Genomic DNA, 26,999 nt, shown 5'->3' with positions numbered 1-26,999 from the left:
GGGGTGATGTGCTCTCAGGTCCTGTCTGTGCCTGCGCCGGTCTCTCTGCCCATCTTTCCCCAAAGCCTTGGCGTAGTTTGGATGTCTCTCTCTCTCTCTCTCTCAGTATTTTTCCAAGACAAACATCTCGATAATTCTTTCGAGGAACTGTAAACATTCAAAATGGTAACTTTCCGTAATTGCTATGATGTCATCAAACTGCGTATAAGCAGTTTAACTTTTTGTTTATAATATTTGGGGGGCAATTTAGAAAATTGCCTCCACACCATAGTGTCCTTTTTTATTTATATTTGTGTGTGCGGTATTTCTGGTCTGTTTAATTATACGAGGCCTTCCTTTTCTGTCCCATTCTGTAGCGAGTATTCTACAGATTATTCTTGGAAACTCACTTTTAATTTATAACATTGTGGTTGAGGGGTGATTAAAACGAAGGGAAAAAAAGAATGTCGCCAAGAATATGAATGAAATGTGCCACCTTTTTATTTTAAATCGTAAGTCGTAAAAAAGGACACCCAGATCAATAACTTCGTCTCACTCAAAGTCACAGATTGAAAATGACGAGTGATGATTGTCACGCTACTTCAACAACCCAACCTTGGCAGGGAAGCATCATGAGACGTTTATTACAGATAACCCAACGATAAAACCAACAGGTATCTTGCCCATTTGTAACATCTACATGACAGACCCAAACCGCATCCCAACGTCTTGCACGTTACTCCAATCCTCCTACTTCTGTCGTGACTTCTGTCTTCTACCCACACAATGAAATGAGTTTGATTTTCATGCCACGTCCAAACTTGTACCCGGGGAGGCCGATCGCAGGATTACCCGCAATCGGTCTCTTAAGCTTTTTAAACAGGTAAATTCATACAAACCAGTAACGATTCTCCAACTCCCATATATATATATAAAAAATATACATTGCCGCTACATACACGGCCTGTTTTGGAACTTGGTGGACGAAGCCGTACGTTTCTACCGACAAGATACGTAATGAAACAACAGAGACAGTTTTCTCCCAATATTTTTTTGTTTTTTTTTTTAATTTAAAGATGGGGCACCACTGCTTAAAACAAAAATATACATTTATTTACTTAACAATCTTGAACTAGTAAATACAACTGTTTGATATTGATGTCATGAAATGGCATTTTTTCTAAAATAAATTGCCTGTGTGCAGTTTTTTCTTTTTTTACTACACAGAATTTTCACTAAAATCATAGTAAATTTGTTATTTTTCAAGTATACAAGAATACACTTTTTTTGCACAGAACTCTGCTAGGTAAAACATTGCTTAATAACTTTTTTTTTCATTTATCCCTGTGCTTGGAAAAACATTTTCTGAATTCTAGAATTTTTGCCGTAATACCTGTAAATCTTAAATATATTTTCTTAATAAATAAACAGATCCCTAATGCCATTGTCAGAATTGAAGAACATATTTTGAAAGAAACTAAAATTTATAACATACTGAAAATAAATATGTTAGATTAACGTATTAAATTTTTTTGTGGTAAGATATAATTCAGGATTTTATTAACCTCTTAAGAGTTGCAAAGATAAACAGACCACATAATTATACATTTTTCTGTTGAAAATAATATCTAAAAGAATATTTTTTTGGAAATTGTATGGGGTTAACACTTCAAATTCAAAGTTAAAAACTTCAAATTAAATGTATATATATTTTTTTTTTTTTTATCAAGTTTGCTTGCCGTTTTGATTTGTTTCAGATGTGACTGATATGAAAAATGATGTCATCACACGTCCGACTCGGCAAACTGAGAATATGATAGTCAAAATATAGACAAATATCCAAACAGGATACCCAGACCTGCTGAGCCTGTTATTATAACTAGAAAAAAAAATATATATATTTTTTTTTAATTTTTACTTTGTACAACTTGTACAAAATAAAATCGGTTTCTTGTGTTTTATGGCAATCCAACCAAATAATGAAAAAAAGTATATCTAAACATTCAAAGTGGTAATATCAAACATTATTTATAAAGCGTTCAAAATCATTTTACTCAAGACAAAGTATTTTTACATCCATTTTTTTTGTTTTTTTTTTACGATTTACCCTATCCCCAAAAATACACAAAGCGTTCACCTACAGCAGATGGATTCCTGCAGATTCGTAAAGCATTTTTAACTGATAGACACACAAGCTTAAAGAATAATAATGCAATCGTTAAATCAAAATATATCTCTGAACCCCAACATGAAACAAGTCCGGGTCCTTTCCCCCGTGTGCGATGCGTACAAAACATGGATTTAGAACAAAACGTATTCGGAACGCAAGATACATCATTCGGTTTGATTTGACAGCAATGTAAGAAGGCCACTTGACATCAGAACCCATACAAGCGTTATATAAAGTGACAGAGGGTATACGAGGTACGATTCATTGACGAGCCCTTTCTAGAACGGGCCATGTGCTGAATCGTAAAAGGTTTCGAGTGTTCGGACGCCGCCCTACGATGACCAAACTCAACTTAAATCAACGGGACCAAACGAAGCTGGATTCGGCTTTGGTTTGTGCTCGAGTTCTATTAGAATTTGTACATTTTGGGAAAGGTAGCTGGCTGGAAAACTACGAAAACCGGTAATCATAGTTTAAATTAAAAAAATTTAACGTTTCCATGAATTACTGCAACATCGCCCAATCCAATCAGCGTATTAAGGTACTTTCACTAGAATTTGAGTTTGCTGAAGGTCACTCAGACCCTACATAGACCGTTATAACAGGCAATGGTTTCCCCGGCGTACCTTAACGTACAAATTCGACGTGAAGATTCCACTGCGTAGTAGAATTTCTCTAACTTGAAGCTTACAGCTTTGGATTTTCAAGGCATGATGATGTAATTATGATATATATTTTACCGGTATATCTTTCTCCAGTTTGATATTATTGTAAAACATAAATCCGGGTGTCAAATTAAAGCTATCTGTGGCCAAAAAGGGCACAGTTGGAACAGATTCAAAGATAAAATAGGGTTAAGTAGTTACAATCTATATTCAGCATCATTTTCTGCCCTTCCATTTGCTATCATGTGTCACTCCCTATAGAGATCAGAGTCACTCTATGCGCATGTCGCTGAACCGTTAACCCACATACAGATACTGAACGCGTAAAAACAAAATCACCCCCTTCCCTGATCGAGATCCTCTCCGACACAATGTATTTACATACAGATACTGATCGCGTAAAAACAATCACCCCCTTCCCCGATCGAGATCCGACACAATGTATTTACATACAGATGCATTGTCTCCTGCAGCTCTCGCCCAGCTTCTTTTCAAAAGATTTCGCACTTTCCAAAGCGTGCCCTCAACCCAACGGCCTGGACCAGAGCAGTGAAGTTGCCAAAAAGGTCAACGTCTTTAGTGGCCATCATCACACGGATAGTTTGGGAACAATTTATCCGCTTGGTCTTATAAAATATCCTGCAGTTTTCCACTCAAAGGCTCCGTCCTATAAAGCATGTGGGTTTAATGCTAAACTAAGCCTAGTACGTGGTCCTTCACCATTAAACTCTATCTAGAACTCTTTAGCGAGGTTAAGTCTGAGATGGAAAGTAAAAACCCCAAAACCAATTTGGAACATCTGTGATTGCGTAAATTTACACAAATTCTATAAAGCGGAAAATCCAAACTGAAATATCCAGAACGATTCTATTAACAGATCAAGAGCCAGAAGTGCTGCTAAATCGTCCTCCAGCCATCTCAGAAATCCAAAGTTTTTAATAAGTTATATATGGACCCTCATGGAAAGGTATGGCACCCAAATTATGTCTACCCCATGAAACATGACATGCACTGCATGGATCACATCGACGTCATTAATCCGACGACCCAATGAAACAAACTTGTACCATTATATGACTATTACGGGCTTTTAAGTCAATAAAGACTTTGGGAAGTACAAAGCTACTCTGATAATAACATCATGGCATTGATCCAGATGCCTCCAAACCGGTCCTACGCATGTCGGAGTCACGCCACTCAAGCAAGGCCCAGAAACAATCACTTTTAGAACTTTTAAAACCCAAACTCCTCAATTTTATACCATATTCCACATTCTTTCACATTTTTCTAACTGACCTACAAACGAAAAAGAGAGAAGATACATTTCAACAGATAGTGTATAGATCATCCCCAAAAAGTCCAATATCTAATGACTGGTCATGGATCCTATTTCCAAGGTCACATTAGTCAAGTGTTTACAAACGATCTGGAATCGGATAATACGGAGTGATTTTAACATTAAGATTGTCCATCTTTTAGGTCTCAGAACATTTACCTTCAGAAGATGCTTTTCCCTAAAGGGTGGAACCTGGTGCTTCCCATACTGCCGAGAAGCACCGTTATTTGAATGGAGATGACGCAGACACCGATAAAAGATACACCCATAAACTAGAAAACATCTGTTATATTTACTTATTACACCTTTAAACAAACATTTATTTACTTTACGTCCCGGAATTTATAGATGAAGATATCTATTAGGAATAACGACGATGGCGAAACCCAAATAACATATTTAGGTTGACATTAAACAAACCGCGTCGTCATTTTATCGTTCAGAGACTGTATCTGCGAACACTGATAGAAGCCCGATACAAAGTACATTCTCCCCAAAGAAGCGTCCGATCTCTTCATCTAACCCATGCGGTACACGAAGCACGTCCAACGTTTACTTCCTTATTAAAACAAAAAGCAATTTATAGATTTAATTAAAAACGTTATCTAAGGAGCTGTGCTGGTGTACATTTAGTGCAACTTTTATTTTTATGAATATATTCTTATAGCGAGTTCACATCCTGGCGCTACCCAAAATTACAGATTGTAAGCTCACGGGGGCCGGGGGTATTATAATGCGTCTTAAACTCATTGTCAGATTGTGGATTGCCAATTTTAATGTAATTGCACCCCGTATAGTAATAGCGCTACGGAATCCAGTGAAGCTTTTACGTTTTTTTTTTTTTTTTAATACATTTATTTTAATAATTTTTTCATTTCTAAATAAAATTGAATGCGAAGCGGGAGAGCAGTCACGCGATGTACGGCAGCCTCATCATTTATCGTTCTGGATGACATCAGGGAAGTAAAAAAAAAGGGGAAGAGGGCTCCGTGTTTTGACCCATACACTTGCAAAGACGGCATGGCAGTGTTTTTCTTTCTACGAGTAACTAAAAACTGAACAAAGGGCTTAAATGAAACCATTAGATGAATTTATTTAGCACGTCAAGTAGCTAAAATAATATTGATATTTGATCAATATAGTCTAGTAAAATGGTGCTTATCTCAATAACTTAGTATTGATCTATACATCTGTTTTTAGTACATACAGCATGAAAACACATTTTCATTGAATTACGTGTGGGTATACACAGATGTACTCACATCAAACGAGCATTTCTATTTAATTGAGCTTACAAAGCACCCTGTTTTGTTACTTGATGTTGAATTATGTGAACGCTGAACGCCCCCCGTTTAAGTAGTATGTACATCGTTTACCTATCGTCATAAAAATTTTATTTAATCGAAACCTCTTAATTTCTGATGCCACTGTAAAAAAAAATAGCACTTAAAATATTAACATTTAAAACTGAGAGAGTAGCGTCAAGACGGCTGCTTTTGGGCCAAGGCACTTTGTTATTTCAGCCTCGACCTGCGTTGAACGTGAATAACGAAGATATGGAAAGCAAAGCTTGGAAAAAACGTTAACCAGAAACACTACAACTCTGCAAAAATAAACAGCACACGGTTTAAACAACTAAAACATACAGTCTAGGTTTAATGCGGTAACAGAATGTAAGGACACTCAGAAACGGGGCGAGCTTAGCACTAAGTCATCGATCGAAACGAACCAACGACAGCAGACGATGGGAATTCAGGAGTTTATCAAGTCTTTAAAGTAATAATAATAATAAAAAAAGGCAAATGCTGCGCATGAAGCTATTCACGCAAAGTGCCTCAATTCAGTTGGGGTGCTGATCTATCATTGCTCACCGTCTTCCTAAGTTTAACCCCGCGTTTGATCATCGTCAGCATGTCCTCCTGAGCCAGGATGGGTTCGGCTCCCCCAGCGGTTATGTTGTTTTCTAGACTGTCCGTAACGTGAACAGCGTTGGGGGCAGCGGAGTGCGAGGGCGCCCTGCTATCGGCGGTGCTAACATTCCTTTGATAGGTTTTCTGCGGACTGGTTGGCAGCGGGTTGATGCTTTGAGAGTATGCGTACGATTGCTTGGGTATGAAGGCACAATAGGTTGTTTGTATGGCATTAAGACTTTGAGCGGAGGTGCACAGCCCTTGCTTGTATTGGGAAAGATCTGATCGGGCGTCTTGGAAATAGGCAAACTCTTCGCTGTTCGTCCTCTCGCCATAGGGACTTGTGGGAACTTCAGGAAAGTTGGGAGCTTTCATGGGCACCACAGGAGTTCTTATGGGAATGGGAACCCCGCTGATGGTACCCCTGCGCATCGTCGGCTTGTTGGAGGGCTTCCTCTTGATGGTGGCCACGTTTGGTGACCGGACGATCGGGTCGGGGTCAGCGAGAAGGCTCACGGTTGAAGCCGGTCTCTTGGCCTGAAACATTCTTCTATAATTCTGGCTGATGTCGCTGTTCCTTGGGATGGTGGACGATTTGTCAAATTCAAGTTGTTCCGGCTCTTCTTGTTCCCCGTGGAGAGAGATGTAATCATAGTCTGCAACTGAGAGAAATTAGACGCGTTACAAGCAGAAAACGTGATTCCGATTCCGTAAACATCCACAGACCATCCACGGACCGGGGAAAGCGGAGAGTAGAGATGGGATACAATAGGGAGACGAGTAAAAGGACGCCGAGGATCTGTCGGATACATTAATGGCAGCCTAGTCTATAGGCGGACATCTGGCAATAAGGGATTCGGCAAGCGCAGTAATCAGAGCAGTGAACTTTGTCTTTAGAGAAACTAAACGTACGAGGTAACGATATACCGACTAGAAACTCTGGCACAGAATTAACTCAAACCCCCCGTTTGTTTCAGAATCATTAAACATTCTTTGCTTCTTTAGTTTTCTACTGGCAGCCACTGCCCAAAAAAACCCCCCTGGGCCGGACAATGACATTGGATTGGATTCCTCATCTTCCTCATTGATGAAAAACAATTTACTAAGCATATGCAAAGAACAGGAAATGAAAGGGATTATATATATTTATATATCATATATTCTGGGGGAAAGTGTACGGGCTTCGGACGCGTCTGAAACCGGAGTGTTTATGTGCGGGGCATTAACGCTGGAGACAAAAGTAAAGGTTGAAGTCCCAGTAGGAGTCTTTCCATCATACGCCTGCCATTGGCAATCTTTATACAGACAGCTGAGAACTCACTGCAAGCACACTGAGATCGCTCTCTCAAAGAGGTTGGGAGACGCTTTCTGTCTATAAAAAGAGAAAACATTCAGAGAAACTGAGGACGAGTCTTGCGGCAGGGAAACACACAACACAAGCAGGCAAATCAACACAACACAGGAGTCACAACACAGGTCAAAAGCCACCGACAACGGACAACATTAATCCTAATATCAAGAATATCAGAGAAACCGAGGAGTCATCCGGTAACAGTGCTGAGTATCGCGTCGCTTGCGGATATACATGTTTTTACAAGCCAGCAAGAGCAGGACCCTTTCCTCCTCGTGGCCGTTACGCCTTATTGTGTATTAATGTCACTTTTACTGTTATTGTTCATTTTCTCCTGTTGTAGTAGCATTACAGAACTCGCTAGCGCTCTATAAGCAGATGTGATTTAATGTATTATTCCTTACTCCTGAAGCCACAGACAGGAGCCGGATAGCCCCTAACAGGTCATCCTTGCCACAATTAAATAATGCTGGCTCCTAAGGTCCATGTACATTCACCCAAGCAGGCATACATGTACGCTACACCCAAAAAGCAAGCAACGCTGATTTAACACGCAAACATCATGATCCGGACGCTGCCCCCCAAACAAATCCCTTTCATGCGCCCAAATAAAAGCAGGTATATTTCAAGGCGGCCTACGGTATCGAAGTAATGTGCCCCCCCCCGGCAACCACCGCCCCGCTCCCCCCGCACACCACAGATTTCACAGCTCACCCAAAATCAATCCCAAAAGAGATACAACAAAAGCAAGAGGGCAAAAGGGGCATTAAAACTGAGGGGGTTGGGGGGAGACCGGATACAGATGAGGAGTAACTTGACACAAGGTAAGGATCGACAAACGGACCACCACAACGGAAACAGCTGTTAAATCCCAAGGGAAGGCTTAGCAGCTAAGCAAATCGCAAGGAAAAGAGCGGAAAAAGCAAAAGCCCAATCGATTTGCGATAATATGGGACATTTCGTCTCAAATGACGTCACGATATCGAGAGGTCCATTCACTAAATCCCGAGTTATGGTTACTTGGATAGGTAAGCTTTGAATTTGCTTTGAATTCGTATTCGTTGGCTTATTGACGCTTTGTTTGTTTTATTGACGTTTTGTTTGTTTTATTGACGTCTTGTTTTGCCGACGTCGCGATTTCAGTGAGCAGCACGTGGCGGTTGATTCTGAGCCCGGCTTGGAACGGTTCTGGACTCTTCTCTGAATGAGGTCCTAGATGCCGAGAGAGGCTGCAAAAAGTCAATCGCCACGCTGCTTGGTAATTATCTGAAGATGCACTTGGAGGTCTCCTAGCTAAACTTTAGTGAATAGACCCCTTCCTGGAACGCACATCAGTCTAAAACATTGCTAAAAGAAGCACGACTGCACGAGTCCAGGTCAACCCACTAAAAATGCAGATTCTTACCAAAAAGAGAGGGGTCCTTCTTTAAGGCTGCGGAAAGAACGCACATAAATTGGTTGAGAGAGAAGGAAGGAGCTTGCGACACGTTTAGAACATATACCTGTATACACACGCTTCCAGGTCAGTTCATTGTGACATTAAAGACCTCTTACCGTGCGAGGGGATGGTGTCGTCGGAGCAGGAGGGGGTGGTGGTCTGTGTGCTGTACCCACTGGAGCAGTGCAAGGAATCTCTGCTCAGCTGGATCTCTGCACTTAAGCCTTGACTCAAGGCCAGGGCTAAATGCTCCCTTGCTAGTTTCGGCTGGAAGATAGGCATTAAATAGGCGAGATTAGCACGGCGCTCATCCCTTTTACTATTAGAGAACACGAGCACTACAGATTCCGCTGCCCAATAATGATTTCCGGGAACTTACTTTGGTCACGCCGTGCAGTCCCATTGACCTGGATCCATCTACAGACTGGACTGACCTCAAAGTACCGTTCTCCCCGCTCTGACCCGATGCAGACGTCTGTTGATTGTTGTGCGTCTTTGGGTCCTGCAAAGCACAAGGAGAATCATCTTTCTGTGACTTTTTAAAAGGGTTTCATGCAGCCAACACGTAAAGCTTTTTGTTGAGCCGTTCACATTACCCGGTTCTAATTAAACCACCATGAATACTAGAAGATGAAAAAAGAGAAAGGAAAGAAAGAAAATTGAAGACCGGCCATAGAAAGTATGCAATAACATGGAGGTTGAGTTAAATTCACGATAAAACTGAATAAAAATACCCAGGAAGGGTCTCAGGGAACCCTACAAGCTGCATAGGGCTGCGCTGCGTCTCCGTGTATCCTTCATCTCGGATGTAACGCTACATATTCTTAGAGATTGAAGAAAACATTTCCCTACCTGGAACATCGTTTCCAGCATTAGTGCAGAAGGGGGGCGAATATGGAGGCCCTCCACCGAACTGGAGATGGAGTCCATGGACGGAACGTGTCTCATCGAGCCATGGAGATAGTTACTATCGAGATAGACGATTGTCTCATTAGATTACCCAGCAGGCATGCGATACACGCTTACGTCTAACATACAACAAAGGAACGTCCCGCTTTTAAAGTATAAATTTAGATTTGACTGCCTTCCAACCCAAGCAGACACCCAAGAAGTGATTGGGCTCCTGTATCGTTTTTATACGGCGCAGGGCAGGAAAGCGCCTGCAATAAGAGGATTTTTCAGTGCGGGGTATATAAACATACATTTTGCAGAAGTTTGTGTTATTAACACTTTTATAAACAAACTTCTGCAAAATGTAAACATATAAACACTTGACACGAAAGAAGAAAACTAAAATTACCGTAATACCTTATTCTGTTCATCGAGATATACGAATGTTAATAAATCTGACTTTAAAAAAAACAAACAAATAAACAAACAAACAAACATGCTACTGGCGATCGTACTTTCTGGATGTTAGAAGAGCTCGTTATTTCACGGTAACTCTCTGAAGGAACGTAAAACTAGAGGACACCTGGGATCAGAGAAACCGGATAGCTACGCCTGTCTACAGAAAACGTTGACCTGTAGTAACCTTCGTTGATTGCGGGCCAGAGGCGGGGGGGATTCTGGGTACGGATGAGATATTAATGCCAGTATTGGGTTGCATAAAGTTAGAAAGAAGAACCTTTGTGAAAGACAGTGCTGGGGTAATCCAATTCCAACCACAATACGTGCTGAAAAGAGACAAACAACCGATCATGCTAGAAAAAGTCCAATTCAGCCGGAGAGCAGAGCACTACCGCCTGCGCCCTCAAGGTGGCGGCATTGCACTACATTGGCAGTTAATTCCTACACTGCCGAGCGCCACATCGCAACCTTTACTGCTGCTTACAACAAAGGGTTAATACGCAAGCTACCTATGGCCGGCAGCGCACGCCAAGATACATAAAACGCTTAACCCCAGCTCGGGATAGTTGGCACACTTGCCGGATTGCCCATTGCATCCAATCATACCCTAGTATGCTATTATTTATTGGGTCCATCTATTCCTAAACTAGCGATATTTCATAATCTCGAGCCTTCTGTGACGTAACCGAGTTGAAGGAAAACAGCCCCTTACTTACATCTAAGCCAAATTTCCCCCAAAAAATGTTATTAGCATAAAACAAAAAAGCCCACCCCCCCCATCTAGATTACTATGCAACAAACTACTGGTGTTTTTTTGTACTTTTAATGAGAGTAACATCTCCAGTGTGTATATTAACAATATTTCTAATCATTCTGAGAATTGCGTGACGTCCCCGCGATGGAGGGTGAAACGTCGCAGTTTCCATCGGCTTTGCGGCTTCACAGCATCTGTTAAATCTCTCGGTGGGAAATGCAGACCCAGCTAATCGGCAGTCAGGGGGAGAGCCGCGCGCCGGCTTCCCAAAAACAAACAAAACAACAATCGCAGGATCCAGAAGCTCAGAGAAGAGCGCGGTTTGGGTTTTGTATCAGGCAAAAAAAAAAAAAAGGACAGCAATAAGCGGAATTACAAAAGGACGCGTAAGCAAAGCGGTGCGTCCCATGGGCAGCTGGAAGGGCCTGCGTGTTTTCCCCCGTCCTCCGCACTCGGTTGGGTTGTGACCGAATTCATGGACTTTATAGCCTAATAATCAGTATTTAGTGAATATCTGGCACCGGCCGGACGGCTATTCACCGATTGAGGTGGCTGAGAAAAGGTTGGGGCAGAGCCAGCCAGTGCCGCCTTCGTATAACTATCTGTTCTTTTATTTTCACGTTTTTACATTCACGTTTTTTTAAAACGTATTGTTTTTGGTTTTAAAAACCACATTTTTAATTCTAACGTATTACTGCGATATGTTTTCAAACTGCTACAGATTTGTCACGTCTCCTAGATCTGTTATTTTAGCCAAATCTACTAGATAAACAACACTGTCTCTGTATCAGCGATAAACAAAAATAGAATGGCTCAGCCTTAATGACCCAGGCAGACTCTCTGCTGTGGAAAATATTTCAGTAAAATATTTCGAGAGGAACACACAATAAGGTCAAACGAATAACAATAAGAATATATGTATCCCGGGCAGCGGGGGGAGTTCTACCTGTTGGTGCTGGCTTTCCGTGATAAAGTTCCACTCGGAGACGCAGGTGGGGTCTGGTAGATGAAATTGTAATCCGAGTTCTTCAGATCGTGTATCACCTGCTCAGACGGGGAGACAGAGAGAAGTCACTTCTCACGCTCCTTAAACCAGGATACAAATCAGCAATCATTTTGTCAGGGGGTAGATAATACTCGACAATCTATCCGACCACAGAAGGGCAAGAAAGCAAAAACCGGCCCGCTTCGACCCGGAAAATCCTTTATTTGCGTGCCTTTTATTCAGGGCAGCAAAAGAAAACAAAAAACTACATCCGCACTCGTGGAGTTTCCTATGAACGGCTATGATAAAAAGTCAGCGAGGAACGGCGGAAACGTTCTCAGGAAGCTGAAGGTGCATAATCCGGGCCGCCTCACATAGAGGGTGTTGGGAAGGGTAAAGAGCGTCGGGGCAAATAACCGGAAGTGGCTGAAAAACGTATATTTCTGTTACAATAGCGGGTGTGTAAATTAATATGCAGCGGGTCTGCCTCGCCCGAGACGCGTTTCACACTCACCTGCTCGCTCAACGGGGGCAGTTTATTTGGTTCAGCTGTTAGGTTTGTCAAGTCTTCCAGGATGGTTTGTAAGTGGGTTATTTCACCGAGCATTCCTATCTCCTCATCCTAATAAAGAAAGCACATAAAACGCATAAAACACATAAAACACATAAAAGACACCGGACATTTCCGCGTCATCTTATAATTCGTAGGACATCTCACAAAAAACCCACAAAACAAGGGGGTAGAAAGAGAAGAGGGGCAGAAGGAACGTCTCTCATTTTGGACTGACTGAGGCATAATGATCAGCAGAAAGGTCACAGTCAAGGTCAGAACGACTCGAGATAAAACTAGTACCTAAGAGCAGCCAATCTTTCATCCCTTTAGCAGCAGTAAAAAGAGCGCAGGGCATGACGGTAAGGAGAAAAACATTGACTTTGCTCAGGAAGCGATCGAAAACAATTCATCAATTAAATCAATGCGTGACTTGACTCGTTTTTAGCCCGACATCATTTCATTCACATATTATTCACTAATTATTCACTAATTAGACTACGAAAGTAGTAAGAGGTTTACAATAAACAGGAAGTTGGTGAAAATGGCAGGTGCCGTGACTGTCGGTACCCTGTTGAGTAGAGAGTTTGATGAATTATTTGACCACCCCTGGAAATATCCGATCAAAGCTAAAGTGCAGCATAAACCCCATCGGTAGAAATAACACGACCGGCTTCCACAAACGAGGAGGAAATCACAGAATATACAAGAAAAAATAGAAATAAAAAAAAAACTCACCAACACGGGCTTGAGGAAAGAGACAAACACGCAGAATCTCCCGCGCTCTTCCACCAGCGCCCGGTACACGGCTCTCTTCTCCGTCTCCTCCAGAAGCAGGTACTTGTCGTTGACGTCCTGAAGGACGCTGTCCAGCTGCATGCGAGCGTCATCCTTACCTGCGGAGAGAGACGCGACGCTAAAACACGGCCGACATCACAGAAAAACATACGCAATACGCTCTACTTTAAATAATTACCTTTTTATTATTATTATTATTAATTTTATTGCCTTTATTTTATCTTTGTTAAATGCGTTGGAGTAGGGAGTGAGTAATATTAGTAATATAATTTTTTTGTAAATGGTAGATTGGGGGCTCTTTACACAGAAGGTTATCAGCACCCAAGCGCGTTCCCATAATGATTTAGGAGAGTAGGCGCCACCGGACCACCCGAGCCCAACCCGGGGTCCGCGCCGCCACTACATACAGCGTACGTCACACTGCTTTAAACCATTGCATTCATTTAATGACACCGGCCCGAGAATGCCAAGCATTCACATTTGTAAGAACAAATGGGGAGGAATAACATGCCCTTCGCATGCCTGCCGCACAGCTGACGTGGAGATGCTGAATAATGGAGACAGCTGTCGGGTCACGTGTTCCACCAGCTCACGCCGACGGCTCGGCTCCTTCATTTGGTGCAAAGGGGTAATATTTTCATGGGTCGTTTCGGTCTCGCACCGCGGAAGTTATGTTTTGGGACGTCATGTACCGTTGCATGTGCGTCGCGTCCCCAGAGACCAGAGACGGGGGTTATGGGAAACCCACCTGAGTCAGGGTTCCTAAAGCAAATATGGGGGGCTTGTCTTAAGATTTAAGTCAGGTTATTGAGGAGATCAGATCTTAAATGATGATTTTTCTTGTAAGACACAAAAAGCACTTTTCTTTTACAAAAAAAAAAAAATAGAAGCAGACTTGTTTGGCCAAATGCAACCCAAGGAGCTGAGGGGAGGCGGGTGGGCAAACAGCGTAAATAAGGGGATTCTGATCTTTCACATTAAAATTTCCTGAAATACAGTCCTACGGAATGTGATGGCGCCAAAAAAAACAATACCGTATATTCCGGCGTATAAGACGACTGGGCGTATAAGACGACCCCCAACTTTTACAGTCCAAATATAGAGTTTGGACTATACTCGCCGTATAAGACTACCCCTCTACCCAGCGTACAACAACCAGCCAATCACGGCAAGCGATGTACCTTACCGGTGATTTGCTGGTTGATTTGCTGACATATACATACATGCACTGCCCTTACACACACACACACACACATATATAATATATATATCTATATATATATATACACATATGCCTGTCCATACATACACATTTATACACTGCCCTCACCACACACCCCTGCCTTTACACACACATGTATATGTATGTATATATATATATATATATATATATATATATATATATATATATAGATATATATATATATTTCTCCCCCCTTTGTCCATTTCTCCCCATCTCTTACCTTATCTTCTGTCTTCTTTCTTCCATCCAGTTGTGGGAGCCCGATGTCTGGCACTTCAGACCTCGGCTTCCCTGCTCTCTAATCACTACGCGCCGGCTATTGATGCTGAGCGCCGGGACATGACGTCATCCCTGCGCTCGACATCAATAGCCGGCGCCTAGTGATTAGAGAGCAGGGAAGCCGAGGTCTCAAGTGCCAGACCTCGGGCTTCCCTGCGCCCTCATCACTACGCGCCGGCAATTAAAGCCGGGCGCCGGGACATGACGGCATCCCTGCGCTCGGCATCAATAGCCGGCGCGTAGTGATTAGAGAGATTGGTGGCTTCGTGGGAACCTCCGGCTTGGTAAGTACCCGGCGTATAAGACGACCCCCCACTTTTAAGAAGATTTTTGGGGGTTAAAAAGTCGTCTTATACGCCGGAATATACGCTAATAATAAATAATAAAATGCTCTATTATACCCGTTTTAGAGCTACGAGTGGCATCTCACAGAGCGAGTGGGGTCCGCAAGGTCTCCCCAGCATCAAATAAACAGATTCAGGAAGTTTAAGGAATCCTCAAAACTAAAAAAAATGAAGCCACGAAGCTGCGCGCCGTGACCTCATCCAGCGTGGCATCCCCTCCGCTCAACCTCAACGACGCCTCACAGCCTCAACTACGCCTCACAGCCTCGAGGAGGAAAACGGCTTGCGGTGGTAAAAAAAAAATGCATAGCAACGGCAACAGGACATTTATTCATAGAAATGGAAACCTACGGAGAAAAAATACCCAGAAACGCCAACAATGCGGGTTTTCGAGATGTTTTGGGCGGTTGTGTGAAAGCTCAGGTTTTCCAGAGGGAAACAAACTGCTCGTTATACGGAAGCTAAAGAACATCTTTGTGTTAGAAGAGCGGCCAGCGAGGGGAAGCCAAGAAAAATCCACCCCCTAACAAAAAAACCCTTCAGAAAAAGGGGCCGTGAAGTCATTCCTCCAAACGGCTCTGGAAACTCCGAAAAACGCGCCCCCCCTCCCCCCCCGGGTCCAGAAAACGATGAATAGCAGCAGTAACCACCGAGCAACAAGTCCGCTTCATTACGCCATATATATATATATATATTATATACACACACATATATATATATATATACACACACAGTGCAGACGGGGTTAATGTTGTAAATGATTATTGTAGCTGGAAACGGCTGATTTTTAACAGAATAACGTCATGGGTGTACAGAGGCCCTTTATCACTCCCATCACTCCTGTGTTCCAATGGCCCTTTATCACTCCCATCACTCCCGTGTTCCAATGGCCCTTTATCACTCCCATCACTTCTGTGTTCCAATGGCCCTTTATCACTCCCATCACTCCTGTGTTCCAATAGCCCTTTATCACTCCCATCACTCCTGTGTTCTAATGGCCCTTTATCACTCCCATCACTCCTGTGTTCCAATGGCCCTTTATCACTCCCATCACTCCTGTGTTCTAGTCACGTAGTGTTTATTAACCCAAGTTTAAGTTTAAAAGGCTAATTGATCGTTGGAAAAGCATTTTGTAATCACGTTACAGCCAGAAATGACCTTGTTTCCCTTGAAAATAGCAAAGTGACCCCATGCTTTTGAGTGTGAGTGTGTGTGTAAGTATGTGAGTGTGTGTATGTGAGTGTGAGTAAGTATGTGAGTGTGTGTAAGTGTGTGTGTGAGTGTATTATTAGTTCTAGCTCCTGACAAGACCTGGGACTTTTCTGAAAAATCTGAGACCCTTTAATGGCCCGTCACTAAGATAATCAAATTGTGGCAACCAAATGGCTCTAATAATGGTCTTCGGGAAGAGTGGGACCCCCGTCAGAGAGTAAAGCACGTATCATAGCCAAGGAGAGGGCTCTGTGTAGAGTGCAGCGCGGGATCACCTGTATACGGTAACGGTGAAACCAATGAAATGCCACCGGTTTAACGGGTGTTTGGTGTTTTTGTGTTTTTGTGTTTTGTGTGGTTGAGGAGTAACAGATGAGATAATCTGGGGCGGAAGAGATATGTGAGAGATGTGTAACAGGGCACACGTGCAGACATATGGAGTCACGCGTGTTCACAACGCACACAGCTGGCCAGCAGGCCACCGCCACGTACGCCACACGGCAATTAATGTTCAAAGAAAACCATTTCCCAGCGCAGTCCTCGAACACCAGCGAGCTTTTATTGAATTATCGCAAGGATTCGCCCCCCCCCACCCGCTCTCCCAGCAGGTCGGCCGCGAACATATTTACAGCACAAAGACGGCGGCTCGCGAGCAGGCGAGTGTAAGTTTTACTGTACTGAGAGGAGATAGATAAGCGGAACAGTCTCCCTGCAGAAGTGGTAGAGGGTAATACAGTGAAGGTATTAAACATGCATGGGACAGGCATACGGCTCCTGAATCTAAGACGAGACCAACCACTGATTAAGTCTCATCTGCCGTCATACCACATGTCTCCATATAATACACACGGATGCATGTTATACACGCGCGTAATATTAACGGGGGAGAAATCTAAATCGGTCTATGAAAGGTAAACTGCTTAAAAGTCGATATCCTTACGGCGGTCTCTGCGAGGGCTGCGACTTCCTGCCGTTCCTATTTCCTCTGCTAGACTTCCTTCCCCAAAAAACAAGTCTATTAATCCAAGCGAGTTTTAAAAGCCGGAAGTTTAAACCCGAGCCGCAGATCCTGTGAATTATCCCCCGCTAGAATCCGGACTCCTACAACCCCCTTCCAACGGCCCGACAATAACGCACGCTCCGGAGACGGCATGTACGATGTGCGCTGCACGGGCGACCCTGGATCAAAGGAGCCCCCCCCCCGCTTTCTATGCCCCCATGTGAAATCGCCCCCATTAGCTCGGATGGGACCCTAAGCCTAACTATTCCCAAAGCGGGTGGCCCTTTGGAGCGCCGCGGGGTTCAGTGCCGGACACCGCCGCCAAAACACTCCGAGCGCATGAACCCAGGCACAGAGCCGGCGCTCCACAGGAAAGCCGTCGGGAAGCAGCTGCCGGGGGATTCAATTAACAGAAAAGGCTCGCCGCTCCTGACCCAACGCGTTTCACCTTGCGGTGGGAAATACATTGATAAATCCTTATTTCTACATTATTTAAGGAACCATGGCGAAGGTTAATGCCTCAATCCCGTGTCCCTATCACGGCATTAACCATCTAGTGTTCCTATCACGCTTCTTCCTCACCTTTTTTCACTTTCTTTTGCAGCTTTATGGTATCAGAGGACTTCTTCTTAATGTCCGAACGAGCCTTTTTATATTCTGAAAGTAAAACAAACGCCAAGATATAAACCGCGTGGGCTACACAATACCCAGACGCATTCAGCGGATTAGAAAAAGGTTTTACGTGGAGATCTAGCGACGCAGCGCGAAATCCGACAATTCTCATGTTTATCATTATCTCCATTTTCTCCCCCAATACTTTTTATGGATTTTGCAATACTCCGGCCCAGCAGCGCTCGGTACCAACACTCCCCGGGCGTCCTTTTTACTAATTAGCTGCACATCTTATTAGACCCATGCCCTAAATACCATGAAGCATGACAAACCGGGTAAAATGTATCATTAATAGCTCCGTCCCATGGCTGGGGAAATGTAAAGCATAAATATATATATAAATATTATACCCTTTTCAGCCATGGGCACCTAGGTGAATATAGAGCAAGATGGGCAGCTTTTAAATAGGGCGTTCTAATAGACTTATAACCCCGATTGCATCCGGTAATGAGGAACATGGATGATCTTGAATTGAAGAGTTGAATTTGGGACCAGTGAGAAAGCTGAACGCTCTTTATGTAAAACGTTAATGTTTATTGCGTGGCCTCTTTGGGCTCTACGCCTGACGCTTACCTTTTGCGTGGTCTTTGTCTAGCTGGTTGGCGATCTTCTTCCACTCCTCGATTTTGATCTCCAGGGGGTTGATCAAGTTGTCAGAGAGAGCTCTGTAACGGAAGATAAAGCAAGCGGGTTACCGGGACGGTAACGATAGAGATACGAGGCAGCCGCCCTCCAATTCATCCTCTAATCGAACCAACGCCACGTCATGCATGAGAGCTCCGATACACGTGAAGGAGAGGGGTTCTCAAAAACGATCGCGATAAAACCTCACAAACCCAACCGGCATCCAAGAAGGCTTTCAGCGGCCGGTGGAGCATTAAAGCCGGTTTCACAGGTATGCGAGCGAGGCCACCCCGTGCCACCAGGAGAAGCCCGAGGAACGCCGCGTAGAAAGCGGCCACCTCAAAGCCTCACATGCTGGCGGGATTTGAGTTCACAGACCAGGCGATGCGTGTATGACGGCCGCTCCATGTATTCCGAACCCCTTGTTCTTTGGAAACTTAATTCAAACAAGAGAGCCGCGTTCTATCCCAGCGCGGCGATGCGGGGTCTTCAGCCGGTGCCGAGGGGGTTAACATCTGTCTCAGGAAAGAGACTCCAAACCACTGCTCCGGGACGCGTCTTCCACAGACGCTCTTTCATGTGGTTTAACCCCGCGAGGACTCGTTGGCTCGCAAAGTAGCTCTTTTACTGCCTGATCTATAAATAACCGCAGGAACCGTATGTAAATCGGGCGGCTCGTAACGGACGCGCTTCCCCCGGCACTGTTGTCGTGGCAATAGAACCAGTTAGTGCCTTTGTGTGATGTCCAGGACCCATCCCGTGTCTGACCCACAAAAGGCTCGGATGAGCAGCAGATCGGAGCCGCGACCGCGTCAAAGAAGAACTGCGATGTATTTACGCCGATTAAAATGTACGTTAAGCATCCGATCGTTTAATCGGCGTAACGGAAGCTCCTCCCACTCCTTTCAGTGAACGCTCAAGGGGTTAATCGCTTTTACAGTTTTGCAAAACATCTCTGCTGGGGCGAAAAAATGTAAAAAAAAATAAATAAATACCTAACTTTATTATCACATAAAAGACGGTAACTTAAAAGCCCAAATTCACAGATGTTAAAGCGAGACAAGCCGCTGAAATGCTCTCCACGTGTACACGCGCCGTAACACGCGAGAATACAGGACACATCGGGCTCGTCTTGGTTCGTAGGCGTCGCTGGCCTCTTTGGTTTGTGTTTCTAGTGGTTTTGCGGAGACTAAACCTCCAGCGCCGACTGATGTGGAGAATCACAAAGATCTTCTGTACTTCATAATCTCCCGGCAGAACGAGAACGTCGGGAGATCACGAGGACACCGGGCGTAGGGTTTCCAATCGCCGGCCAAAGAAACGAAATCCGGGCTACTGAAAGCTGCTGGAATCCCACATTATCGTCTCCTTTCTGTAACAATCTCCACGACACAAAAAAATACACGAAATATGGTGCAGATTCTATTAAAATCTGCAGTTTCTCAGGAAATCACGGAATAAAAAAAATCCAACCAAAGGGTGTCAAAATAATAACAGCGGCTAAAATCACGTTAACCGAGTGAGGGGGGGCTGGGCGTCCGCTGCCTGACGGTGCCGAGGAGCAGCCGCAGAGGTCATAACCTTCTTAAAAACGATAACACAACATCGAGGAAACTCTGTGGAATTCGATGGATTTTCCCCCTTTTATTTTTAATGTAACACCAACGTGCGACTTCGCGGCGTGCCGTTCCTGGAGCGACGTATGTGCGACGTATGTGCGACGTATGTGCGACGTATGTGCGACGTATGTGCATTTATGTGGCCCGTGAATGACGAGCATCTCGTGCAGGAAACAGATGCGCGGGGTCTATGAGGACACGCAGTAAATCTTTTATGAGCGCGGACTAATACTGCCTGATGCGCAACGTCATCGCTTGCTTTGTAAATCGTAGACGCGCTCGGAATAAGAGGCCAATGCCCTAAATAAAAAACACAGCCTTCGAAGACGGCACACTGCCGGTCAAACGTTTGGGGTCACATAGCTGTTTTCATGGGAAAAAAGGACGTTTGTAACATAATTGCCAAAGGTTTTTCTAACGATCAATAAGCCTTTTAAACGTAAATTACTTTAGGACATCACAGGAGTGATGGGAGTGATAAAGGGCCGTTGGAACACAGGAGTGATGGGAGTGATGAAAGGCCGTTGGAACATGGGAGTGATGGGAGTGATAAAGGGCCGTTGGAACACGGGAGTGATGGGAGTGATAAAGGGCCGTTGGAACACGGGAGTGATGGGAGTGATAAAGGGCCGTTGGAACACGGGAGTGATGGGAGTGATAAAGGGCCTTTGGAACACGGGAGTGATGGGAGTGATAAAGGGCCGTTGGAACACGGGAGTGATGGGAGTGATAAAGGGCCTCTGTGCGCCTATGAAGATATTCCATCAAAAATCAGCATTTTCCAGCAACCCCGTCTACGCTGGGTTTCTGATCCATTTCATGTTAACGGACAAAATCTGCTATTCTTTAACAAACAAGGACATTTGGAAGCGACCCCAAACTTTTGACCGGTAGTGTGGATTATTCACTCCCTCGCTGACAGGAGCCGAGGACGCTCCTGTTTACTGTTCTCGGATGTCTCACGCTTTTGGAATTTCTCTGGATCCTGTTAAGCTCCATCCTCCTTATACCTTCTGCCGTCTGCTGTCCAGAAGAACGTCAAGGAATCCGCAGCGCAGCCTAAAAAACCCACCGCCCCGACCCAACATAACGTATGAAGGAAAAGAAACAGATTAGCGCTCCTTCCTCGGGCAAACCGCGCATGGACTGAGATCACTTACACTGTGAGATGTTTGAGTCTGGACTCTATGTTCCGGTGTCTCATACACATCCTGGTCAGGGCAGAACCGATTTCTTTTGTGGCTCCTGAAACACAAAACAAGGACGAAACGCTTTCATTCAGTTATTGTTTCCACTGCATTCGGCAAGAACGCGAGATCAAAGACGACGGGCAAATAGTCGCTGGCGGGACAGCGATTTCTTTGTCTCCAGAATGATGGGAGGCTGAGAACGTTTACGTAGCGTGAATGTATGGCCCTGTATGGATTGCACAGCTACCTGCAGTACATGAGAACAGAGCAGACGTCACCAAGCAAAAACTCTCTACAAGCGGCTCAAAGGACATTATTATTATTATATATTATATTATTATTATTATAATATTATAATTATTATATATTATATTATTATTATTATAATTATTATATATTATATTATTATTATATATTATATTACAATTATGATATTATTATTATATATTATATTATTATTATATTATATTATTATATTATAATTATATTATTATATTATTATTATTTTATATATTATATTATTATTATCTCTTACAGTATTTACTACCCACTTACTGCTCATAAGATTTTAAATTGTTGTTTCTAACAGTTTTCATGAAATCATATGAAGATGTAACTGCATTATTGGGGGGAAAAAAGCTAAAAATAAGCCAAACAATATCTGCACTAAAAGATGGCATCGGAATGCCCCCCGGACCAGATCTCACGAGTGTTGGTGGCGTCGTGGTTTCTAGGCAAGCATTTTGGGGAAGCGATACCGAGCTCGGCGGTTCCTGAGCAGCTTAGAGCCGGACCACGAGCCAGCGGGCAGGCAGTTCTAGCCATTTCTTGGCATCAAAAAGACGATGATATGACCTGATTGGCAGAGGATCTGTCCTTCAACACAACTGACAATTACGCAAACGGTGTACAGATCAACCAAATGATATTACATACAGTCACGCGAAATAACGTGCAACCAACCCAGCAGGGGAACGAAGTCACGCCAGGGACACGGGGCACAGAATTACACGAACGACGGGGTTACAGTCCGTACACAAGAGTTTTGGAAAGCTTTTAGAACTGGCAGCACGTAAGCAAACAGCGAGGACAGATTAGAGAAAACGCCAATGTAAATTTTAAAGATGCTGTTCCACCTACTCTGCTGAATTTAACACTTCTCTAACTAAACGCGGCATTAGAACAATCATTGCTAGCGCTGTCATCCCGGAACATGATGCGTATTGGGGGTCACAAACCTATTATCTGCTAAGATAAGAAGGTGCTCTGGAGCTGCAGCTTCTCCTAAAGGCAAGTGTGTGTGCATTTTAATTTTCTTTCACTTAAATAATGCATATTTAGCTACAATAAAAAGTACTCCGATTGACACAAAAACCATCAACAAAAAACAGTCCGCTACGGCTCTTGGGGAACGGACACAAAATAGATAAAAGCTGTCCGACACTTTTAATTACACAGACGAGGTTCGAAATAAAAGCAAAGATGTTGATGCTGCGGTGAATCATCGCTCATTAGTTACGATGCGATGGTTTAAATAGAACCCTTGCTGGCTTTCCACCCCTTCTGTCCGTTTTGGACAGACTGTACTTTTTAAATCAGTAATCGCCGAGAATCCTTCAGAAAGCAGAAGCGAATGATGTCATGTTCTGCGAATGATGTCATGTTCTGTGAGTTTGTCCTCACATTCAGGAACTTTATAGTTTTCAATCTGCCATACGTTTGATACGACCAAGAGAAGTTTCCGTTTGCTGAACGTGCATTCTGAGACGGCCAAGATCCGAATCAGCGGTTACTCCGCGGTGTTCGATATGCATTAAAACGCATTTATTTACGGGCCCGCGAGGCATCACTGGTTGTTTCCAAGCTGGGCAGTAATGGGGATCTATAAGCAGTAAATAACACGGCTAATGGATTAAACTGAAGCTCAAACCCGTCACGAAAAAATAAAGCGCGTCGGCTGGCAAGCACCACGGGCATAAGAATGGAACGCAGATGCCACGCTGAAGCTTGGCGCATTCCGGCTGCAGGGAAAGTCCTTCCTCGGGATAAAACACACAGGATTCCTTTCCAAATAATTCGAGACGGATAACTGAAGCACCCTGCCCTGCATCCCGCTGCGTGTTTGTACATGCGAAATCACTACAGAGCCACGCCGCACAACAATTACAAGATAACTCTCCGAGCCCGGTGTCTATACCGCTGGAAAGAGCCCAGGTGTCGCTCTTCAGGAGAGCAGCCCCTCTCAGACTCCTGCTCTCCTGCGCCTCCTTCCTCGCTTGATGTCCAGCTTGTTCAGATCTTGGAGCGTTGGTTGGGTATTGTGTTCTATAGCTGCTCTATAAATGACTTGCATCAATAATTAGTTGGAATAAAAGTAGAAGAAAGTCACCCAAGCTATCACAACGTCCTTGGTGAAGTCCTGCCCCTGGCCACATCCAACAAAACCCAACACGTCCCTCTTGGAGCACTTGACATTTGAGATATGTGTTACAGCTTAAGCTTGGCGACCCAAGATGACAAAGCTGCTGTTCTTCTTGATTAATTTTTTTTAAGTATTACTCACAGAGACAGCTAGAAAAACAACTTCTATATCAGTTTTCACAAAGTCCCAAAACACTAAATTACGGTGCATGAAATGCGTCAGGCCTTCAGTTATAATGGCCGCTTGTCCCGTGACCCATCGCATTTCACAACTGCTTGCTTCTGAGTTATTTTTCTATGTTTTTTATTTTTTTTGAGGGCTATTTCTTTGAGTTTTGATGATATTCATCCTAGGATTGTTCAGTAAAGTTATGGTCTTAATTTGGGGAAGCACACCTTTCTTCTAAATATCCCTATAAAAGGAACGTGTGACCTAAACGGGTTTCTGTCTGCTCGGGGGGGAAACGGCAAGGTAAAAAAAAAAAAAATAAGAAAAAAAGCTAAATATTCAGCTATGGAGATGAAGTCAAAACACACGGCCGAGGAGACACCAAATAAATCAACAGTAATCTGAGGTTTACTTTTTCCACGCTACAAAAAGAAGCCACAGAATGCTGCCATGGAATAACGTCGTGTGCATTTGGTCAGAATGATCCGACTAACGAATGGAGCCAAAAGACTATTTACCAAGTTTGTCACGAAGGAAAGATGGCTCCATAAAGCCAAGGAACAGAGCTGGATTTCATGGAACATTTTACAGTAGCTCCAGATGTTCCATATTTATTAGACAGCAGGGCACAGTCTGGTAACTGTGGGCTAGTAAGTCTGATATTAGTAAAGGGGAAAAATGGTAAACCTACACTCTATTTTAGGGATTGACTGCTTCAAAAAGGTCAAAACTAGCACAATAACCAGATCGGTGGAGCTGCAGCTTCCTAGCACGGTAGTTCTACTCATTCTTAGCCCGGTTTCCAGATGCCGGTTCGTTAGCGTCTCCTCCAGTATGCCGGGGGTCTCCACAGATCATGGTCATCCCGTACTGCAATCATTACGGCAGAATCACATTTTGTAAATAGCTTCCAATGGAACCTGGGCAGTGCCCACCCAGTAGGTCGCTGTGGCCAAGCTCTCCTCCACGGGGCAGCTGCCATTTGCGACACCAAGCATTTTCCTTTGCTAGGGAGAAGGACATTCAGAGGTTTCGCACTGTAAGGGTTACACATCGATAGAAGTTTCCTTTGGCCTCTGGTCTGACCAAACTCTTTCCAACTATGTAGAACTCCCTCAAACGATCATATGAGCGTCATGTGACCGGGCCTTGAAAGGAATGCTGTAAAAAAAAAACTGCTGTTTACCCCTTCTGTTCCAAAGCAAAATAACAAGTAAGAAGGTCATATGAACGCGGCGAAGGGGGGACCGAGCTACAAGCATGAGGAAGACACCAGACAAGAACCAGAGACGACTTCTAACGACGTGCAAAATCTGATCATGGATGGTGCAAGGTGCTCGGTGCACTCAAATCCAACAGAATGTCTACAGGACGCCAACGCAAATAACTAAAACCTTCAACAGAAACATCCAAAAATAATTTGCTTCACTTTCCAAGCTGTAAGAGAAATAAATTCCGAAATGAACGGAAGACATCTGAGGTCCACGCATTCTTCATTCTGACCCGTCTTCGATTTATCGCGCTCACGTTTCTTCAGGCCCAGAGGACGTTTTCATGCACCCATGTAACTTCACGGGAATATTTTATTTCTACAATTGCCAAACATTTCTGCAACTTGCGTATTAAATCAACAGACTATTTCAGGTACTTCTAGGTAACTGTGGGTTAAGTGGCCTCAACAGTATAAACGAGGCAGGTTAAGGCAGGTCTTCTCATATTCCCAAAGGAATCAAGTTCTTGTTTCGTCAGGTTACATATATATTATATATATATATATATATATACTGCCACATCATCAGATCTAAAGAATCCGGACTAGCAAACTCCAAAGTACACAGAACGTTCCTGGATAAAGAACAGAAGCAGAACTATCCAGGTAACCGTTTCCCGACTGCGGAAAATCAGAGGCGATGCTCAAATAAAGTGAATACCGGAAAAAATAGCTACTTGTTCTTCGAAACGCAGTTGCATTCCACTGGAATTTTTAATTGCCTTCGGTGTCGAATGGCTGGTAAGCGGCCAGTGAATAGTTAAATGAGAAGATCTGTAAGAAGAAAAGGTTTGGAAGCGGCAAGCAATTCATTTTGGGATGACTTTTTTTGAAGGGGAACCGCTGACAACGTTCGGCCGCACTGCGTAACAAACCGCCGCTCAATGCTTTTAAGCTGCGACCTTCTGTGTCTCTCTCAATCTTCGTTTCTCTCTTCAGGCGTCTTTCTGCTCCTTTAGCTCTCATACGGTTACTTGCCGTTTCTCTCAAGACAGACCACGTCCAGCTGCTACTCGCGCAACAGCGAACTCAATGGGAGTTATAGATAAAAGAGCGAGTCTTCAAAATCCTCCTCTGTACCTTCAAGGCCCCCCAACACTCCCCATACTCCACTTCATCTGTCATATTCCTCCATAATACCTACACGCTCTCTACACGGCATCCATAGCGGGTCTATCTCTGATCAACAGCTACTGCTCCATCCCCGCTAAAGGCCTTCTTCCTACTTCCAGACGTTTGTCAAGCTAGAAATGTCCACAACTTCAAATGGGGACTAAATAAACAACTTTTCATTTTAGACCACAACCTTGTCTTGACATAAACTGCAAATTGTAATTACCTTATCCCCCTCATTTTATCTGAATGTCCATCCACTCCCTACTACTACTAAAGACTGTAAGCCCAACAGGTGGAGGAGACCTCCTACCTCAATGTATTTATACCTACTGCACCCGAGCAATGTCTGAAGACCACTATACTTAAAACGCAAATTGGGCGCCGCCATATTGCCCTCGGTTGGCACGTTCGGTTCCGCTAATTTTGGAATGAAGATAGAAAGGAGAAGAAAAGGGAGACGGTGGAAGAAGAAGATGAAGAAGTGGTTGGCAGAGAAGGTAGGGAAACATTGAGGGAGCGTGAGAGAGTGAATGAGAATGAGAGAGTGATTGACA

General features: G+C 43.8%; 1 protein-coding gene across 3 annotated transcripts in view; it reads right to left on the bottom strand.

The window, feature by feature from the left end:
• Positions 1-5,003: 5,003 nt before the first annotated feature.
• LOC128471281 (protein MTSS 2-like) overlaps positions 5,004-26,999 on the bottom strand; it is a 48,140-nt gene continuing 26,144 nt past the window's right edge. The window contains exons 4-15 of one of the 3 annotated variants that reach the window (XM_053453194.1): positions 21,440-21,524; positions 18,610-18,701; positions 17,947-18,021; positions 13,227-13,384; positions 12,453-12,560; positions 11,900-11,997; positions 9,702-9,816; positions 9,229-9,351; positions 8,966-9,116; positions 8,817-8,843; positions 7,382-7,432; positions 5,004-6,722 (exon numbers count right to left, since the gene is read on the bottom strand). In XM_053453194.1, the coding sequence (XP_053309169.1) occupies positions 5,986-6,722; positions 7,382-7,432; positions 8,817-8,843; positions 8,966-9,116; positions 9,229-9,351; positions 9,702-9,816; positions 11,900-11,997; positions 12,453-12,560; positions 13,227-13,384; positions 17,947-18,021; positions 18,610-18,701; positions 21,440-21,524 (1,820 nt within the window). In that variant the 3' untranslated portion in view covers positions 5,004-5,985. The remainder of the gene's footprint in view (positions 6,723-7,381; positions 7,433-8,816; positions 8,844-8,965; positions 9,117-9,228; positions 9,352-9,701; positions 9,817-11,899; positions 11,998-12,452; positions 12,561-13,226; positions 13,385-17,946; positions 18,022-18,609; positions 18,702-21,439; positions 21,525-26,999) is intronic. The other 2 variants (XM_053453195.1, XM_053453196.1) reach the window with 2 other exon arrangements.

This window comes from Spea bombifrons, chromosome 13 (assembly GCF_027358695.1).
Source record: "Spea bombifrons isolate aSpeBom1 chromosome 13, aSpeBom1.2.pri, whole genome shotgun sequence".
NCBI lineage: Eukaryota > Metazoa > Chordata > Amphibia > Anura > Pelobatidae > Spea > Spea bombifrons.
The sequence above is the reverse complement of the archived record's forward strand: the minus strand, read 5'-3'. Positions and strand labels throughout refer to the sequence as shown.